Source organism: Pyrus communis, chromosome 14 (genome assembly GCF_041283825.1).
Source record: "Pyrus communis isolate YQ-2024b chromosome 14, ASM4128382v1, whole genome shotgun sequence".
NCBI classification, from domain to species: Eukaryota; Viridiplantae; Streptophyta; class Magnoliopsida; order Rosales; family Rosaceae; genus Pyrus; species Pyrus communis.
This window is the reverse complement of record NC_142578.1, coordinates 21205862-21225464: the sequence shown is the minus strand read 5'-3', so window position 1 is coordinate 21225464 and position 19603 is coordinate 21205862. Positions and strand designations below refer to the sequence as shown.

Here is a 19603-nt window from a genome sequence, read left to right as displayed (position 1 = left end):
TTGCTAGTTCAGACAAGCATTTGCTACAGGAACCAAGGCTGTTCTCAGTACTAATTTTGACATGAAGGACCACGGTGAGGCCCATTATGTTTTGGGAATCGAAATTATGAGAGATAGAAACAGAAGGTTACTTGGTTTGCCTCAAAAAAGGGTATATTGAAAGGGTGCTAAACAGGTTCAACATAGAGAATTGTAACAAATCAAATGTTCCAGTAAATAAGGGAGATAAGTTTTGCAAAGATCAGTGTCCTAAAAGTGAAAATGAGGTTAAATTGATGAAGATGAAGCCATATGCTTCATTAGTTGGTAGCCTTATGTATGCCAACATATGCACAAGACCAAACTTATCATTCATTATTTGTTTGCTAGGAAGATTTCAATCAAATCCAAGAGAGGCTCATTGGGTTGTTGCAAAGAAAGTTTTTGAGGTATTTGCAGAAAACAAAAGGGTACATGTTGGTGTATGATCGAGAAAATTCATTGGAACTGATTGGTTTCACAGATTCAAATCTTGCAGGTGATAGGGATAAAAGAAAATCTACCAGTAGTTATGTTTCATGATGAGTGGAGCTGCTATTTCGTGGAAGAGTGCAAAGCAAACAATCGTGTCAACTTCTACAATGGAAGTTGAGTTTGTAGCATGCTTTGAATGTATGAAACAGGGAGTTTGGCTCAAGAATTTTATAACTGAGATCAAGATAGTTGAATCTATAAAAGGGCCTGTAAAAATGTTTGTGAAAACAGTGCAATTGTATTCTTCTCAAAGAACAATAAGAGGACTTCAGCCTTGAGATTGATGGATGTTAAATTTCTTAAAGTTAGGGAAGTGATCAAGAAAGGAGAAATTGAGAAAATATATCTGTCAACAAATTTGATGGTTACGAATCCACTTACAAAAGTACTGCCAAATAATGTGTTTAAGGGACATGTTATGAAGATGGGAGTTGTGGAGTCTTTTGACAAGTGAGAGTGAGTGAGAAATCAAATTCTTAATGACTGCATTCTTTGATTATTCTTGGTTGTTAAAGTTGCATGCCTTGGAATGTAAGTTATTTTGTTAGTTTGATGTGTAGGTATAATTAATTTAGGTAGCATTCCAGCTTAATCTTTTCTTATTCTTTTGGTTTTCAATAAGGGGTTCAATTTTTCCTTATGGAATTGATTGTACCAGAAGACAATTTTTATAAATGATGATTTGATTTGCTAGAAAATCGATTTGTGATTTTACTGACGCATCTCTGAGTTATTGTTTTGTTGTGATTAGTTAACTTTTATGGTTGATAATCAGATTCTTAACTTTAGGGTGTTGAGATCAATTTGACAAGTGGGAGTAATGTAATATGACATTACTGTATTTATAAGTATACATGTTTACGAAATGCAGATTAGAGTACCTTGTGATTCTTGAAATAAAATTTGTAAGCGTGTAGATGGAGTCCTAGAATTCTGTGCTTTGAAATGTATAGGTGAATTTGAATGTAGTGATAAGCTTTTGGTTAATTCAGACTTGGTGATCACTTCCATAAATTCGATATACTGGATGTTATGTTTAATGCTCAAGTGGGAGAATGTTAGTATATGAGTATGAACATATCATTGGATCTGCTTATAGTGTGAGAATTAGATATGGAAAAGTCCTATTAATAAGCTTTAGTAATCCTAATCCTTATGGGATTGATAGTACTGATATAGTATTTCAAGTTTTGTGGACTTGAGATAGTACTAGGATTGTGTCTAATCATATGTTTTAATGTGGATTGGATAGTTGAATCCTATATTGATTCTAATAGGATTATCTTAGTATATAAACGCTAGCCACTGCTCTTGCAAGGTACTGCTCGATTTGATTCAAAGCCCTATTCTTTGAGAGCACTTCTAAATTGCTAAAGAGGAGAAGGTTAACTATTACAAAGGGCTTTCATGGCTTCATCATCTTCATCTGGTGATGTAGGTATGTATTTTACTTCATCTTTTCTGTTACAAAATTATGCTTGACTTTTGTGGTTCAATGGCATCTCTATGATCTATAACATGATATTTGAATATACATCATACAAACAAATCCCCCCATCAACTTGATAACAAATTGACTATAATTGAAAAAAAGGGGATATAGCTCGAATGCTTGTGAGTAAGAGAGTGGAACCAATCATTTAGTGGCAAAGTTGGCCTACCTTTTATGGGGGGGCAATGTCATTATTTGTATATAAATTCCAATGTAATTAAGTAATATAATTTCATAAATAAAAAATTGAATCAATTCCAAGGATCCACGTAGGTGGAGTATGGAACTGAGTTCAACTGACAAACAATGCAAACCCTATCTTTTTCTTCGCAATCACAAGTTAAATATCAAAAATTGAGTTGTATTGACATACAATGGAAACTAAAATGTAGTTTGTAATCCAATGTTTAGACTGAAACTAAAGTTTCCGCAAAAGCAACAGAGAGCGATTTCTAAGTTGCTTTTGTTTATGCACCTAATTTCGTGCATTACATTTAGAACCTTCAAAGTTCATCAAGAACATCTCCAGTGTAGAAGAAAAGCTACTGTCTGATCCACCTGACACGTCTTCCATTCCAAAGTCTTCAAAAACATTTCCATTTGCTGCATTTCCTGGTATAATGGTTGAGTTTCCATTTCCTACATTACCAGTTACTGGAATCATTTCATTGATGATGTCATTGCCAAGACTCTCGTCCAAACTCACCTCAAGAACCTGACTACCCAGGCTCACGTTGGTCTCTGCCAATATTGCTTCCAAGTCCCAAGAAACCACCTGACTGCCATGGTTCTCATTAATCTCTACCAGCATCGTGTCCAAGCTCACCTCAGGAACTTGACTGGCCGAGGATTCTCCGATATAGCTCGGGCCTGGATCAATGTTAGTCAATCCTGGAAGGAAAGTGGGGTTAATTGTTTGAGGATAAATAGGAAATTGGGTGTTTTGAAGACTATAGGAAGAGCTAAAGTTTGGGAAATTGTTAGTATTCTCGAAGGCATGGAGGAATGGGTCTACATATTGATTGGCATTCGAATTATTAGCGAAGGGTGATATGGTATGATAACTTTTTGGTTCGAATGATGGTGATGGTTGTACCATAGGAGTTTTCTGTTCAGTATTGTTTCTTCTGCTTTCCAGGACATCATCAGCTGAAGACCACCTTAACATCTTTGAAGCACCCTTTCCAATAGGAATCATTGAGCTCTCAAGAATTCTTTTCACATCATACTGACTTCGATCAAAATTTGTAACAGATTTTGTGCCTTTCGTCTTTATCAGTGCAACATCATAAGCTCTGGCTGCTTCCTCTTCAGTATCTGGATATAATTAGTTCAATGTGAGACAAATAATTAAGTTCTTCAAGTAGTTTGTATAAACTGAGGCATAAGGGGTCTTAGGACTTACCAAATGTGCCTAGATAAAAGCCTTTGAACCCTGTACCTTTCCCTATTTTAGCTTGCCATTTCTTACTATTCGAGTTCCTGTTTCAATGGTTGACTATGAGAGAGAGAGAGAGAGAGAGAGAGAGAGAGAGAGAGAGAGATGGAAGGGGCTTGGTGGTTACAATACCTTGAAACTCCACGATAAATTGATACGCCCTTGCCAAAGCTAGCACTGCCTCTGAAATTTGACAAGGTATAGATACAAGAAATCAATGGATATGGGATGACAAAACTGATTTGTTTAATAAAAAAAATTCAAAAAGACAAAAAAAGGGTAATAATTAGGTACTCACTAGTGAGTTATTTTTTTTTTTTTTTTTTTTTGAGGAAACAACATTATTTACACTAAATGAGAGGGGGGGGTGGGGCTTAGTCTCACAATGAGCTAGTAATAATGTGGTTCAAATTCGTTTTTGGAGATCGAATTTGAACCATATTATTATGGCTAGCCTAGTATGAGGCTTAACCCACTCTCCCACCTCCTTAGTGTAAGTTTGCTAAAAAAAAAAAAAATGTAAATACTCATACTAAATACTCAAGTATTTTCTAAAGATAAAAAATAAGCAGCCATGTTGTGGTATAATTTTTTGCTAACATGGCATAAATGTTTGCAGCCATGTTAGCAAAAATATGGGAGCCATGTGGATAACATCATCATTTAACATGAGTTATGTGGCATTTTGCTACATAGAGAAAAGTTCAGGAGCTTCAATGCATAAACATTCATTTGTTCAAGGTAACCATGCACATTTATAGAAGTCTAAGTGGTATATGTGCAAATTTCTCTACAATATGCCAGATCACTAGCAAGTAGCAAAACATTATAAGAAGAACAATTATCTTTCTATGGAATATATGAGTTCAATTTGTAAATTAACATTGTGACCTTCTAAGCCGGAGCAAATAGTCATCATAGGTCATGTTCTTCATCTCCTCCAAATCTTTTGTGTACATCTCCAACTACGTTATATAAAGATATGCAAGATTAGTTCCGTAAGTCCCTGTACGAGGGAATATATATAATCTTAAATTAACGATAAGCAAATCATAATTTTAACATACTGGGAAGTTTAATCCAGCAGACTTTCCCCATAACTTTAAAGCAAGAAGATCATGAGCTCTAGCCGCATCCTCTTCTGTATCAAATCCACCTGCCAATATTGAGAACTCCACACTTAACTTCTCTTTTTCATTGCAATATTTTTTTTATTACAAATGATTTTACTACTCTAAATACCACATTAAAGGGACAAAATATGCCATTACTCTAAATATACACTACACTAACTGATATCATTCACCTACCAATTTTTTTAATATAACGACATATTTATACTAATGAGTGGCACTTAGGCTATTCCAATCAACCATAATAATTTGGCTTGAACTCACTATCTACGAAAGTCGAACCTAAGATTTATCATTCACAAGGGGCAAAAATACTACTAGCTTGTAATATTAAATAGCTTAATTGCAGTAATTTTTATGAGTCAATAGTTATCTCCCTTATAAGGTTGAGGATCATAAAAGTTTAGTTTATCATTTGGAAAAAGAAAATATAGGTTATGAATTATTAAAATTATCTATATCTTTTTTAATTTTTTGGTGTGTGCCTCATTAAAGATGTAATTTCAAGTTCAAAACGAAAGAGTTATGTAAGAAATTCACTCACCAATATAAACTGCCGAACGTGCATTGATGGAAGGAACAAGAGAAAACCAAAAATTAAGTTAGCGAATAATTAAAATGTTGCATCATTAGTAACAAAAGAAGGGAAATGGAAAATAAAATAATTTTACCTGTTTTTTTGTTTTCTTGTATGGTGTTATCCCATATGAATGCTTCAAAACGTCCGTTTGGGTACCTATAATATAGCAAGTTCATCTTTTTTCTTTTTCTTTTTTTTTTTTAAATTTTTAAAAGGATCTTTTTTTTTTTTTTTTAAAAGGACCAGTTGGTGGCTTTGCCACGATAATCTACATTTCCGGAGGCCGGAAGACTCACATAAGCATTTCAGCATATTATCTACATTAAGAATGCTTCTGATACACGAAATTAATGGGGAATAGTTTTGCGCACCTTTTCCTAAGGAGTGAGAAATATATTTTTCTATTAACATGTTTGGTAAAGATGTGCAAGTAAATATGAAATAAAGAGATAAATTGTATTTTATTTTTAATAGAAGATAAAATTAGAATAAATATTGAGCATAAAGAGTTATTATGAGTATAACTAATTTTTCAATATTTGATGAGGCTAGTTTTGTTCTAAAATTTTGTAATGAATGCTAAAATTGTGTAATAAATGTTGGGAAAAGGGTTTTTTGGGGGAGGGGGGGGGGGGGTTAAGGGAATATTTTTGCTCACCACTTTATTTATCAATGTAAGATAAATTTAAATTTCGAGATCTATGCATTGGATATATACAAATTTTAAAATTTGAACTTATCTAACGGTGATAAATAGCTACACAGATCTTGAAATTTAAACTCATTTTATAGTAATAAATAGGATGGTAAACATTACCATCACTTAAGAATGGTAAGCAAAAGTGCACCTGGGAACAAACCGTCCATCCTTCATGGGTTTGGTTTTCCCATCTCTAAGATCTATCACAAATTTTGTTTTAAAAAAAATATTATTATTACATTTTTCCCCCACAATTTCAAATTTTGGATTAACCAAACATGGGTAAGAAATGATTTATCATTCCCAAGTCTCATTTTGCACATATCAAACACAACCTAAAAAGTGGGGAGTGAGCTAAACCTCATAATTGGCTAATTATAATAATTTGGTTTGAATTCGCCTTTGCTAAAAATCGAACCGAATATCTCTCGCTTACAAGTAAAAAAAGAATATCATTAGACCGTTATACTAAGTGACAATATAAGTAGTTTATTTGAATGATGGGAATGTATGTTATAAAATTCGTGAAATTTCCTTTGTGGCTAACTTGAGAATTAGGATTAAGAACGAAATTTAATGTTTATCTTCTTAGAGTCATCAATCTATAAATAAGTGATGTGTTACTGGTGTCATGTAATGGCTTGCGCATAACTCTTCATGAACAATATATGACCATACATATAAGAAAGTTCAAATTTCCCTGTGCAATTTTTGGACAATATATAGTCAAAATTAGCCTTTAGGTAGCACATTGGAACAAAATTATTATAGAGGTCGCAATCTTCACTTATTTTTATTATTGTGTCTTTGATGTAGTTGAAATATGGGCCTTGAGTGATTCAATACAATCTTGTAATCTACTAATTCCTTTGTGTCGATACAAAATCTTGTTAGAGATTTAGGAACCAAGTAAACTCATTGGGGCATTGAATTGTGGGGAGGGAAAATGAATTTAGGTGCAAGGGGAAGATGACACTAATCTAGCTAATTAGACATTTGAATGTATTTATTTTTTATAATAAGACAAGAAAGGCATACCTTGAAACTCCGCGAAAATGAGAGCTTCTATCAGAAAATTTGCGTTCAGAGATTTTACGACGTCGTTTACGTTTCAGCGGACTTTTTCCACTCAAACTATCATTCTCTTCTTGATTGCTGTACTTGGAAATAATCATAGTTGAACAATACTTAAATAGTAACACAACTCTTTGATATATAGTACTGAGTTAAAAAAATAAGTAAGTTTTGGTTACCTCAAAGAATTCTCTTCAGAAGTGTTTACACAACTCTTGATATTATTGTTGTCACCAACAAACCCCATAACACTTTCTACAGGCAGTGATGATAACGATGGATCGTTCGGAAAGAAAGAAGTATTCTGAGTAGGCACTTCAAATGAGTTCCCAAGTGTTGATATTTGAGTATTGGGTTGCAAAGGGTACTTATTTGCTTCTGAAGTGTTGTTTTGAAAATTAGTAAAAGTCTCATCTAGTTCATTAGCAAAAATATGTGACTGCAGATGAAGTGATAGACCATCACTTTGCATTTGATGAAGGAACGAGCTCCTTAGTTCAGAGCTACTTGAATGACTTGAAAAGTGATAAGGGAAAAGAAAGTTATCACTTGATTGCATAGTGCACACTTGATTGTGAAATAGCTGAGAATAGTCCTGCAAAAACAATACTTAAGAAGTGATGAGAACTAGATTAGTATATCCAATAAAAATTACTAAATAATAACAAGCACAACAAATGATTGAACAACTACATTTATAATAGTTCTTGAATAGGTAGGAAACAACAAGAGGATCAAGATTATATCCAAAGACTTGACTCGAATTGGAGAATGCAATGAAATATGGAAATAATGGAACCAAAAATATAGATATACATAAACAAAGTAGATATCAAGCATGACTTGTAATGCAACTCTACAAAAGTTCAAATAAAACTTGCTATCAAACAATGAGAGGATCACTTTAGGCCTAAAAATGAAATTACAAAAAAAAAAAAAAAACAATAGCTAGATTGGGGCTATGAGAATTCTTGAACGAACTTGTTCGAGTTTCACAATTATGTTATTCCACTCCAATAGAAGTTACTGCATAAACAAATCCGACGAGAACCATTCGTTTGGACTCACTCCATATACTGATCTCATGATTTGAATCCTTTGTTTTAAGTCATCGTTATAAAATCACCCTTTACAAAATTCTCCAGAATCAAATCTTGTATAAGCCATTTGACTACTATTGTAAACCAAATGTTCAATAACTATTAGAACATTAAACAATTTATATGATTAATTTGATTGAGTTTTAAAGAAGAATGATTTTTCGATGACCTAAATATTGATCATCCAAATCATGAGAAATGTTGTTGAGTGGACTCAAATGTTGACTTACTGATTGGTTAGATCTTGAAAACAACCTACTCAAATTCAGAGATATTTTGAGATATAACCATGCTTAATAAACATAAGTAGACTGAAAACATGAAAAACAAAAACATTAAGCTGAATGGAATACCACAAATTCTGATTGAACAAAACTTACCCGGCGACCGGAGTTTGTAAATATCAATGTGACTATGCGAGATTGTTACTCGTTCTTTTTTGTAACTTATTACTTTAGTGTTTTTTAGTTTTTTGAGAAATTTTCAAGGAGGGGAAATAATTGATTATAGCTTTTTCTCATTTCTATACAAAATGCATTGTGAACTTTTAGATATGGATGGTAATCAAAAGTGAAAAAATAAGCACCCAAAACCAAATTAGCAAACAGTTGGTAGGACATCACAAGTTAGGAAATATATCTAAATGAATGCAATAAATTAGGGAAAATATTCAACTACGAAAATAAGCAAGAGAGCAATTGATATCTATACTATATTCAAATATTAAAAAATTTCTATGTGGATGATCTTTGAGTAAGACCTAAAAAATAGACGATTTACATTGTTGAAATATAACATATAGAGTGTGTGCTGCATCCTAACTCATAATCAACACTAGTGTGTGTTTGTGTATTTCTGTGTGTGCCTGTGTAGGTGATGTGAGTGTGTCTGCACACCCAAATAAAAGGTTGTTCACGTCTCCTGATTTTTTTTATTTCTTCATTCATTCCAAATACTACAAGTGCAGAAGGCAAAATGGGACAGCGAAAATCATTTTCTTTCAACGATGTGGTCATGGTTAATGAAGAGTGACCAATTAAAAAAGAAAACAACACTCTAGCTATCACCTTAGTTTGTTGAAGAGGGAGTGAATTGTAGGTAATATAGATTTGGAAATGCTTTCATCCATTAAATAAAAAATTAGTGATTGTAAGACACCACATGATAAATGTCATTGAGCAAAAATGAAGGCAATGCTGATAAATTTTATTTGTCCTCAAAAGAGCTAACTTAAAAGCAACTAATCTGATTTAAGATGATGAAAATGTATATAGACAATGCATCATCTAAAGGAAACAAGATACATATCACATTAAGTAATAAACTACTTGTTCTTCGTACGTGACCTGAATGTTTATGAAAAGTACCTGAGTTTCTTCTTTTGTGACTGAGATCTCTTCAAAGCAAACTAAAACCTTCACAATCCTATATACAGATATATTGTAATTAAACCCAAATCTAGAATTTTGATAAATGTTTCGCCAAGATGGATAGTGATGGATAGCGTACTTGAAGAACAAAACGGAGAAGGGAAAGTGAACCAAGACAAGATAGAAAAGAGGAAAGTGAAGCAAAATTTAAAGGCATTACCACCAACCAGTTTGCAAGTGTAAGCGTTTTAGTCCCAATTTGCTTTGCATGCGCAACAGGGTTTTACGCATATGTCTTAAAAGGGGCTACGTTTTATGGTCTCTAAATTGCAATGCTTAGTGATAATATTAGTAGAAGTTGATGAGATATTGGCTACTATATTTAATAAAATTAAATTCTAAAATCATGTATTTTTGCAAAATTAAGGTGGATGTCCAGATGCATTAACACTCAAGCTTGCCAACTTTTTGTAGAAAACATGGGTCTTGTGTCACGAAGATGCTCACTAGTCATCTGCTACCACTTTTAAAAATTGCTTACAGCTATATTCAAAATCGTTTCATTTTGGATTCCTTTCTCTGTCAAAGTATCGTGTTTAGATAATTATCAAGATTTTAGTAATTAAATGGAAATTAAGTTAATTAATCTGATGAGAGGACTATATTAAGATTTAGAAACTGCCTCGTATCAAATGCACAAATATCTGCAAATTAATAGTGGTTTTACAATGAAGCATGCCACTTGGTCTAATTTGGAAGAGATAATGTTGTCACTGTATGCATGAAAGAAAGTTTGGCTGTGTTGCCTTGAATGCTTGGAATTTATTGTCCGATGGCGCCAACAAATTTGTATTATTCACAAAACTCCAGCAACTTCTTTTTTTTTTTTTTTTTTTTTTTTTTTTTTGGTTTTTCCTTCTTCTTTTGAAAGGCATGAACATAAGATATATTGGACGAAAATATTATTGAAAGTATACAAATACTTTGTCATACTTTGTTTTTTATTTGTTAACCGTTCTGTTTTTCATTTTTAGTAAATTACCGATTGAATTATTATCCAAGTGAAAATCAAGTCCATAATATTATTATTTTGGTAAATTAATTTTTAAAAAAATTATCAATTTCATTCCTACTAAAAAATTCGAAGTTGTTTTATCCAATTTGCGGCCAAGCTATGTCACGTAACTCGCACGTGACACACTTTAAGGAGTAATATGGTCATTTTCTTGCCCTTAATCCTATAAAGATGCATATAACTAGGTTACAAATCTAACGGCCAATTTACTCTTTAAAAATAATTCCATACATTTTTTTTCTTTTGAGTTTAGAATATATAAGTTCTTAAACCTGTTAAAAAATCTTAATCATTCCTCACGATATTATCTAGCTATTTGGTAGCATTCTTGCCTCCAAAAGAATGTTTTAAGAAAAACTAATAAAAAAAGGTTTCAACATTTTGAATCATAACAAAACACATTGTGATATTTTTATTTAATTCTTAGGACAAAACCAAACATTAAATAGCCCAATAAAACTGACCCAATAAGAACATCTCTAAAAGATATGTCAAATTTTAAACATTAAATTTAAATTTGAAGTCTTATGTGGCATATTGATTTTAAAAATAAAAAAAAATCTTCTCAAACCGATATGTCAAATTTAAACTATTATTTATTACATTATTTACTTTTATAATTTTAATTAGTATTTTTAAAACAAAAATTAAGAATAAAAATTATGAAAAACATTTATTAATTACTAAAAATAAATTTGAAGCTACTGTCAAATTTAATAACAATTTCCCTTGTTACCATTCCATGTTATACCATATACCACATAGAAATTAATATTTCGGTTGAAAAATACAATAACGCCTTTGAAAATGCTCTAAGATTGTCATTTTCTTCTCTCTACCTCTCATTTTCCCCCAGCCCCATCCCTTCTCTCTCTCTCTCCTCTCTCATCCACCTCTTTTTATTTTTTCTCTCTCCCCTCTGTCCTCTTCCATCCGGCCTCACCCCCTCTCTCTCCTCTCTCCTCTCTCCTCTCTCCTCTCGTCCACCTCTATCTTCCCTCTCCTTTTCCACTCAGCCTCCCCCAACCCTCTCTTTTTCTTTCTCTCTCTTCTTTCCTCCCAACCACTTCCTCTCTCCTCACACACACACACACAAAATAAAAATAAAAAAAAGGAAAAGATTATGAAGAAGGTAGAAACGAGAGAGAGAGAGAGAGAGAGAGTGAGATAGGTGAGGCGAGGGAGAGAATGCAAATTGCAATTTGCTTATTTAGATTTTCGTTCTTTTACAAACGGTAATGTTAGGAAGATCAAAATTTTAAATCAAATTGTGTAAACTAAATAATATGGTTGTTGATGATTGGATTATTAACAGACTTTAGCAACCTTGACCTTACAAATGAGCAAAGACCCAGGAATTACAATTAATAGCAAGATATTTACGATCGCCCATTCCCGTTCCCAATAATCTCCATGAAAAGACTACCATGATTTCCGAACGAACCGAGGGAGAGTCGAGGCATGAAAGACTTTTCTATGACCCGGTTATTTCCAAGTACGTATCATCCGCTGCGTTATCCACTGCTTTATCCGCCGTCTCTGCGGCCGCCAAAAGCCTACCCTCTCTCGGATATTGAGTGGGTTGATCCAAGTGTCGATTAACGTATTTATTTCTTATTGGTAATACATCATTTGGTTTATAAATTTCATCTCCTTAGTATTATCCTTCACAAAATAATGAATCTCTAGCCGCTATACGTGGATGCTATTAGCTAATAGGAATGTGTCATGGCAGTCAGCGATTCGTTGTTGGTAATAGTGGCCGGCGTTGTTTGAGATGTGGTGGGGGTGGTGTTGGTGGTGCGAGTTGGTGGGTGCAGTGTGTTGTGTTTAGGGCAGTTTGGAAATAAATGTGGTATTCTTAAAAAATAAAAAAGTTGAAAATTATATTTTCAGCTGTGTGTCCATAGAAATTGTGGTGAACTTAGATAGCAAGTGGTGTTCAAATGTCAAAAATAAAAATGAACATGGATGTGCACGAGGTGAAAATGGCCCGCGGATAACACTTTACTGGATTATTTAAGGTTTGGTTTAATGGAGTGTAATTGACAATCCATGATTGTCCATAGAATTAGGAACCCATCTTTAATTTGTCCAAGGGTTGGATATGGTTACCATCTACAACAAAACTCAAGCCTCTCTCAAACCAGAACACATATTTATGGCATTCATATTATACTGTAAAAATCCCTTTACTGTTAACCAAATCCCAAATCCCAAATCATCTTCTGTTGAACAACAGACACAAAAAACCATGCCCAACCCTATCTTTTTTTCCCCCATCACAAGTGAATCCGTGAAGTTTAATTTAATTTACATACAAAGCAACTAAAAATTGCAGCAATTGTAACTCAATGTTCAGACTGAAGCAGCGAAGCTCAATGTTCCTCAAAGGAAGAGAAGTCGATAACTGCCCCGTGGGTCCTCAAGTCCAGGGACTGAAGTGATCTCACGACTTCAGACATCGAAGGTCTTTTCTCCGGCATCACAGAAGTGCAACAGAGAGCAATTTCTAAAGCTCCTAGTATCTCTTGATGGGAAGAATTTTTTATTTTGGGATCGAGAACTTGGACAGCGCCATTTGTAATGTTGACCTTCCGTCGCACCCACTTTACAATGTCAAGAGACTCGGATGGCTCCGCTTGCTCAGCTGGCCGGCCTGTCACTAGCTCCAATAGTACAACACCGTAGCTGTAAACATCCATTTGTTCAGTTGCTTTCTTACTGTACTTGCATTCTGCAATCAACAAATATATGTCATAAGAGAGTGAACAAATCTTTCGGTAGCAACATGTCAGCATGTCACCAGTCTTTGTCAAGTTTTGATTACCATCAGAATAATTCAATGATCAAGAAAATATTCAAAGACCACATATATGATGTTAATCTAAGACACATATCTATGCAACATAAGATGCGGAAGAGTAGCTAGCAATAGTTCCAGCGAAAACATTAGTACGAGGATAAATATGCAGCAACAAACTGCATGCAAAAATTCGTTTCAGTTTGCAATTCTCTTACCTGGCGCATTGTAACAGGATAAAGCAGATTCCGAAGCCAAGGTTGATTGAAAGGCAGCTTCTCCCACAATTCTGTCGAGAGCAAAATCTGTGAGCTTTGGTTCAAACTCTGCATCCAGAAGGATATTGTTTGACTTGAGATTTCTATGAAGCAAATGAGGAACATAATCCTTGTGAAGGTATGCCAGTCCTTGTGCAATGCCAATGGCAATTCTCAATCTAACACTCCACTGCAAATTAAAATCAGGTCTGCAGATCAAGTCCCCCAAGCTCCCCTTCTGTTGGAACTCATATATCAGAAATATTGAATCATCAGAATAGCAGAATCCCAGAACTTTTACAATGTTCTTATGCCTTATCTTGGCCAAGGTCTTGATCTCAGTCTTCAAAGTTTTCGAAGACTGGATCCCGAAATTCACAAGCTTCTTCACAGCAACAAGTTCACCACTTGGTAAACTTACAATGTAAACTCTACCAAACACCCCACCACACCCTGCAGCAGATTTCTCATCCATTCCCATCATCAAGTCATGCTCAGTGACTCTGAGAGGATAAAAGAACACCGAACGCCAAAGGCCAACTTGAGCTCGCTGCTTATAATATCGATGATAAAAAATAAACCCACCAGCAATAATCAGAGTTCCAACAGCAAAAGCTAAAGATATCAAGGCACTTGTCAATGTCGTAAGATCAGAAGAATGGCGTCTTGGCTGGTCATCAGAACAAGAGTCGAGTAATCCTGGACCGCAAAGGTCAGGATTTCCTTGAAGAAATGAAGCTGGGAGGCCTGCGATAAGAGAATAGGGGACTCTACCAGATAGCTGATTAAAGGAAACATTGAAGAGTGCAAGCTTCAAGTTCTGAAGCGCCTGTGGAAGGGGACCGGTTAGCTTATTGTCAGAAAGATCAAGGTAAGTTAGCACTGGTAATTCACCAAGAGATTCTGGGATACTCCCACTAAGATTGTTGTCTGCCAAAGACAATGACACTAGCTTCCTGCATTTCTTAACCTCAGGAATTTGACCCGAGAGCGCATTGTGGGAGAGATTCACTATACTCATAACAGGGGAGTCACAGAAGTTTGTTGGGAGTTCACCATATAAACCATTAAGAGAAGCAGAGAATCTATATAAACTCTTGACTAACCCAAGACCATGAGGAATTTTGCTAGTGAAGCTGTTGTTATCTATTTGAACCTGCTCCAACTGACCAGCCATTGATACTGAATCAGGTATTTCTCCCGAAAACCGATTATTCTCAGCTCTTAAGAGCTTAATTTTGGGCAATGACCAAAGCCCAACTGGGAAATCCCCAGAAAACAAATTGTTTTGAACTTCAAACACCTCAAGCCTTGAGCATTCACTAATGGAGTTAGGTATTGTACCATTGAACACATTTGTGTGAAGGCTGAGGTATATAAGGTATTTTCCGTTACAGATGCCATTTGGGAAAAACCCAGAAAGCCTATTCTCTGAAACATCAAAGGACACCAAGTTTTTGAGAGAAAACCCTAGTATCTGAGGAACCCTACCAGTTAAGTTATTTTGGGAAAAGTCCAAAGCACTCAAACTTTGTAAACCCACCAAGGAATTAGGAATTACACCATGAAAACCAGAGCTTTGCAAGAACAACTTCTCAAGCTTCACAAGCTTCCCAATGTCGGTAGGAATCTCACTCACCAAGTATGTATTTTGAGACAGATCAAGAACAACTAGCTCAGTCAAATTCGCAAAAATAGAAGGCACACTACCTGAAAATACAAAATTCCGTTTTGATCAATAAATAATTTCATATTCCGTCATGATACTTTATTTTCTAATTAACAGAGTCAATAGAAAAAATTTTCCTCTTCAATTAAGGTCAATATCCAAAGGAAAAATATATATTGATTGATTTAATTCTAATAGCAAATTTTTTTTAACCCCAAACGAAATACTCTACTTGAAAGCAAGTTACTTTCCAACTAAGATCAAATATCGAAAGCATATAATGTTGATTGACTTAATCCTAATATCGAAAATACTTTGTGACCGCAAACGAAATACCCTACCCGTAAGCAAGTTGCTTCCCAAGTTGAGAACCTGGAGGCTGTGGAGTGCACCAATGGCTTGTGGGATGTTTCCTTCAACACGGTTTTTGCTCAAGTCGAGAACTTTCAAGTTACCAAACTGAGAAATCTGGTTCAAGATTGTACCCCAGATTAAATTGTTGCTGAGATTCAAAGTCTCCAGAGAAGTGCACTGAGAGAGGTGGAGAGGGATGGGCTGGTTGAAGAAGTTGTCTGCAAGGTTGAGCTCTGACAGATAAGGGAGCCCACAGATTGTGGGTGAGATGTCACCTGAAAGATTGAAGCTTTGGAGGTTGAGGGAGGTGACGGAGAGTGTGGTGGTGGTGGTGGCAGTGCAGGTGATTCCAGGCCATTGGCAGTAGTGGGTGCCCGAGTTGTTGGACCAGGTTGAGAGTGAGTTTTGGGGATCTTTAATGGAGGCCTTGAAGGTGAGAAGAATGTCTGGTTCTGATAATAATGCTGAAGTGAGAAGGAAAAATGTGGAGATTATTAGAGAGAGAAGTAAAGGATGTTTGCAGGAAGTAGCCATTGGAGGAGAAGGAAGAAATCAGAAAGAGAGCTATCAGTGAAGTGGGGAGAGAGAGAGCGAGAGTCAGAAGTGAGAGGAGTTGAGGATTTGCTGGGTTTGTATGATGGGATAAAGGGCATATCAGCAAAAAGATATAACATCGGAACTTTTGACGATTGCAAAAAGTTGAGGTACAAACAGTGCATTCATTTAAAATTCCATTAAACTAATATATATTATTGTAGGGATGTGCTATCTACACCCTTTTTTACTTCTCACACATCTTTGTTAATTTCTATCCGTTGATCTTCTTCAATTCATTCAATCCGACGGCCGAAAATTAAAAGCGTATGTGAAAAGTAAAAAATAGTATGTGAATATCACACCCCTTTTTGTACCCCTTGATCCGAAACTGAATGAGCAGTTCAACTAACATGCACAAGAAAAAAAAATGGAAATTTACTTAAGGAGGCATGTTGTCCGCTCTCCTCTTTGGATGTCTTTTTCATTCTTTTTTTATTTTGTACGGTCACGGTTAAGTTACGTTAACATTTTATATTAATTTTTTTATAAAGATAATAAGATAAAAAATAATAAGAATATAAAATATTAATATGACTAAACAATAACTGCACAAATAAAAAATAATTAGAAAAGCATCCAAACAGGAGGGCAGATAATCGGCCCTCCTTTACTTAATTCCAGAATATAATATATACCATTTTTATGGGCCATTGTTAACATTATTATGATCAGCAAGCATATCTTGTTGAAAATTGCCCCTGCATATTCAGCACTGCGCAAAACAAATGCTTTTTAATTTTTTTTCTTTTTAGTCAAATATACAGGAGTTCTTACTTTTCACACAACTATATGTATCCACTTATTTGGACTACAAATAAATACATATGTTGTGATAACTCAATAACTTGTGATTCTTTTTAACATCATGTATTTTCTATACTGATACAGAAAAGTTGTTCAAGATCAATTTCATAGCTCACAATTATGCAGGTTTGTGCGACTCATATCTTGTGACCACGAAAAAACTTCAATGGGACAGCATCTCCTTCTCTAATCCTACACTTTCTCACACATCATCTTCTATGTTGTGTTGTAGCAACTTTTAATTAATTTGCCCTGCATATCTGACCACATCTCATATAATCAAAGCTCTCATAGAGTTCAACTACAACCGGTGAAATTAGCATTACAATAGAAATCGGCTACCAAATTAAGCTAAAAAAAGATTAATCATGACCACATCAAACTTAAGACTGAGATTTTAATTAATTTCTGCATTGCAGTCCTCCTTTTTTTTTTTTTTTTTTTTTTTTTTTAATTGCATTGCAGTCGCGGGTAATAGTTATTGTAATATTCAAAATTTCTAACACAGAAAAGCTCAAAAAGCTAGAACGTTTTAATAATTTGTAAAGTTGAAATTTAGCACGAAAATGCTGTCTTCAATCTCAGCACCACCTCCACCTCTATTTTCTGTGTTTTTTTTTTTTCCTTTAAAAAATTATCAGTAGATGAAAAGAATCCTAAGAAACATATATTATATAATACACAATGAGGACAAGATTTGACCTTCCACCAACCACACAGAAACCCTTGTTGGAATGGAAATCTTCATTCATTATCGCATGCATTTTACCTTTTTCTCGTGTAACTAGAAAAAAACTTACATAAACTGATATATGCATTCAAAATGATATCGGAAAATCTCATACTCATAAATAGTAGCTCGAGTTTATGTTTTAGTTTTGAAGCGATATGAACAGGTGTAGATAAGTTGTTTCTCTGTAAATAGTCTTCAGTAAATAGTAACCAAAAAAACAGGAATGTAAAGTGTGATGTGAAGTTGTGAACTATCCAATCCACATATTGGAGCTTCTTCTTGCTGTATACTTTGAAGGGTATATGAGGTAAATAAAACTGTGAATTGTAAAAAGGGTGTTAAAAGTCAGAGGGAAGTAAACAAGAAAGAAGAGCAGCGGTCAGCGGGTATTTTGTTGTTTGGTTAGGTTTGGCCCTCGTGAACTTGGAGTGAGGAACTTGGAATCTCGAAGTGACGACAAATTGGGACTGAGAGCAAGAGGCAAAAGTCCATTTCGCACGTGACAACCGGGAGCTTGGATTAGATCATAGATGCCGCACGGCACACGAGACATTTCTCTTCTCTTTGAGTGGATCAGTACACTGTTATAATGACGTTACATGTTATTATCTATTAACATTGGACGTCATTAAGAGAGTGTAGTATCATACAAGTTCATCTCCTCTTTGGAAGTTTAGAATTTAATTAGTAAGTGTTTAGGGTTAAAAGATTGGGTTTAAGGTTAATGTTTAGAGTTTAATATCATAATTAGTAGTGGAGCGTGATATATATTTACATTTCTCTAGCTTTACATGTACCATGTACCACTCGATGACCAATATAGTTTAAGCCTAGTAGGTGGTAGTTTAACCAAACTCGATTAATATTAAAAATACTTTAGAAAATACTGTTTCATTCCTTATATGCGGTACTTTAACCAACTCAATGATCACTTGTTGCCTCCTACATTATTTTCAAACCCGCCATTTTAATTCAAGAAAAGTCTTCGTATTACATACTAAGAAACCTACAAAACCGTAATAGGTATTAGGAATTGGAAGACTAGAGTCTGCAGCAAAAGGTTGTCCTCCCTGGTAAACTTTCAATGGTCTGTAAAAAGGTGAGAAATCACTGAGATGGTCGGTGAAAAAACAGTCCCCAGTTGGTGAAAACGTCCAAGTGAAGCTCCATTTCATCGCAAGTTGACTTTACAGATTGAAAGCGAAAGGACGTAAAAGGTTGAAGGAAGGACGAGTGCCATAATTGCACTGCTCTGGCAAAAATCTAGTGCAAATTTCCTTGTCGTTGTCAGCTGTAAGAATACCAGGAAACGACGGAGTACAAAGCCATGGGCTATGGCCGGAGCCAGTTTCTATTCCTGGTTTTTTTAGGCTACGTTTTTGGACGGATGGAAAGTTTGGACTGAGACCAGAAAGAAAATATAAGAAACAAAAATGTCACTGTGTAACGTGCGCTTCTTAATTCAGCGTGTGGCTTGTTATTTTGATCGTATTTTTTATCAACATTTTTTCGTTAAACCAACTTTGTAGCAGACGCTTTTGCTTTATTGAGACATAATTTAGATAGGGTCCAAGTTTGGTTACACACCCTCGTGATTTGAAAAATACCTCATAGCTTTCATTGATAACTACAAAATCAGATATAACCACAGAAGCACGGGGGCCAAACCCATTAACTAAAACATTTTCCAACAAGTAAATTTGATGTGAGGTTCGAAGGTTTCTCAAACTAGGTATAACAGCTAATAGAAAAAAAGGAGAAGCGAGATAGACGATGAGCAAAATCATTAACTTGACAACACACATGGGTAGCAGTTAGTGATCACACTCAACATAGTATCTTCTATAGTAATCCCAACTAAGGTTCTAAAAGACGCTAAACACTAGTCGAATGACGGTTGGGCTGAGCCTA

At 34.8% G+C, this 19603-nt stretch overlaps 2 protein-coding genes across 2 annotated transcripts; both read right to left on the bottom strand.

Moving 5' to 3' along the window:
- Positions 1-2480: 2480 nt before the first annotated feature.
- Positions 2481-7031, bottom strand: LOC137712128 (uncharacterized). Its single transcript, XM_088684003.1, has 7 exons — positions 6895-7031; positions 5248-5312; positions 4511-4599; positions 4335-4408; positions 3560-3626; positions 3411-3471; positions 2481-3322 (listed from the first exon to the last, which is right to left on the bottom strand). The coding sequence occupies exons 1-7, from the start codon at positions 7029-7031 to the stop codon at positions 2481-2483; spliced, it is 1335 nt and encodes a 444-aa protein (XP_088540129.1).
- Positions 7032-12614: 5583 nt separating this feature from the next.
- LOC137713048 (probably inactive leucine-rich repeat receptor-like protein kinase At5g06940) lies at positions 12615-16277 on the bottom strand. Its single transcript, XM_068452283.2, has 3 exons — positions 15546-16277; positions 13497-15245; positions 12615-13212 (listed from the first exon to the last, which is right to left on the bottom strand). Exons 1-3 carry the CDS (start codon positions 16090-16092, stop codon positions 12854-12856), a joined length of 2655 nt encoding a protein of 884 aa, XP_068308384.2. The 5' UTR covers positions 16093-16277; the 3' UTR covers positions 12615-12853.
- Positions 16278-19603: the final 3326 nt, after the last annotated feature.

Excerpts from the sequence above, each read along its gene's own strand:
- LOC137712128 (XM_088684003.1), bottom strand. The coding sequence starts at position 7,031 with ATGATTATTTCCAAGTACAGCAATCAAGAAGAGAATGATAGTTTGAGT. Across the intron at positions 5,313-6,894 it reads CATTTTCGCGGAGTTTCAAG|GTACCCAAACGGACGTTTTG; the intron begins GTATGCCTTTCT and ends GCTATATTATAG. Across the intron at positions 3,472-3,559 it reads CAAGGTATTGTAACCACCAA|AAATGGCAAGCTAAAATAGG; the intron begins GCCCCTTCCATC and ends TCGAATAGTAAG.
- LOC137713048 (XM_068452283.2), bottom strand. The coding sequence starts at position 16,092 with ATGGCTACTTCCTGCAAACATCCTTTACTTCTCTCTCTAATAATCTCC. Across the intron at positions 15,246-15,545 it reads GGGAAGCAACTTGCTTACGG|GTAGTGTGCCTTCTATTTTT; the intron begins GTAGGGTATTTC and ends TTGTATTTTCAG. Across the intron at positions 13,213-13,496 it reads ATCCTGTTACAATGCGCCAG|AATGCAAGTACAGTAAGAAA; the intron begins GTAAGAGAATTG and ends TGTTGATTGCAG.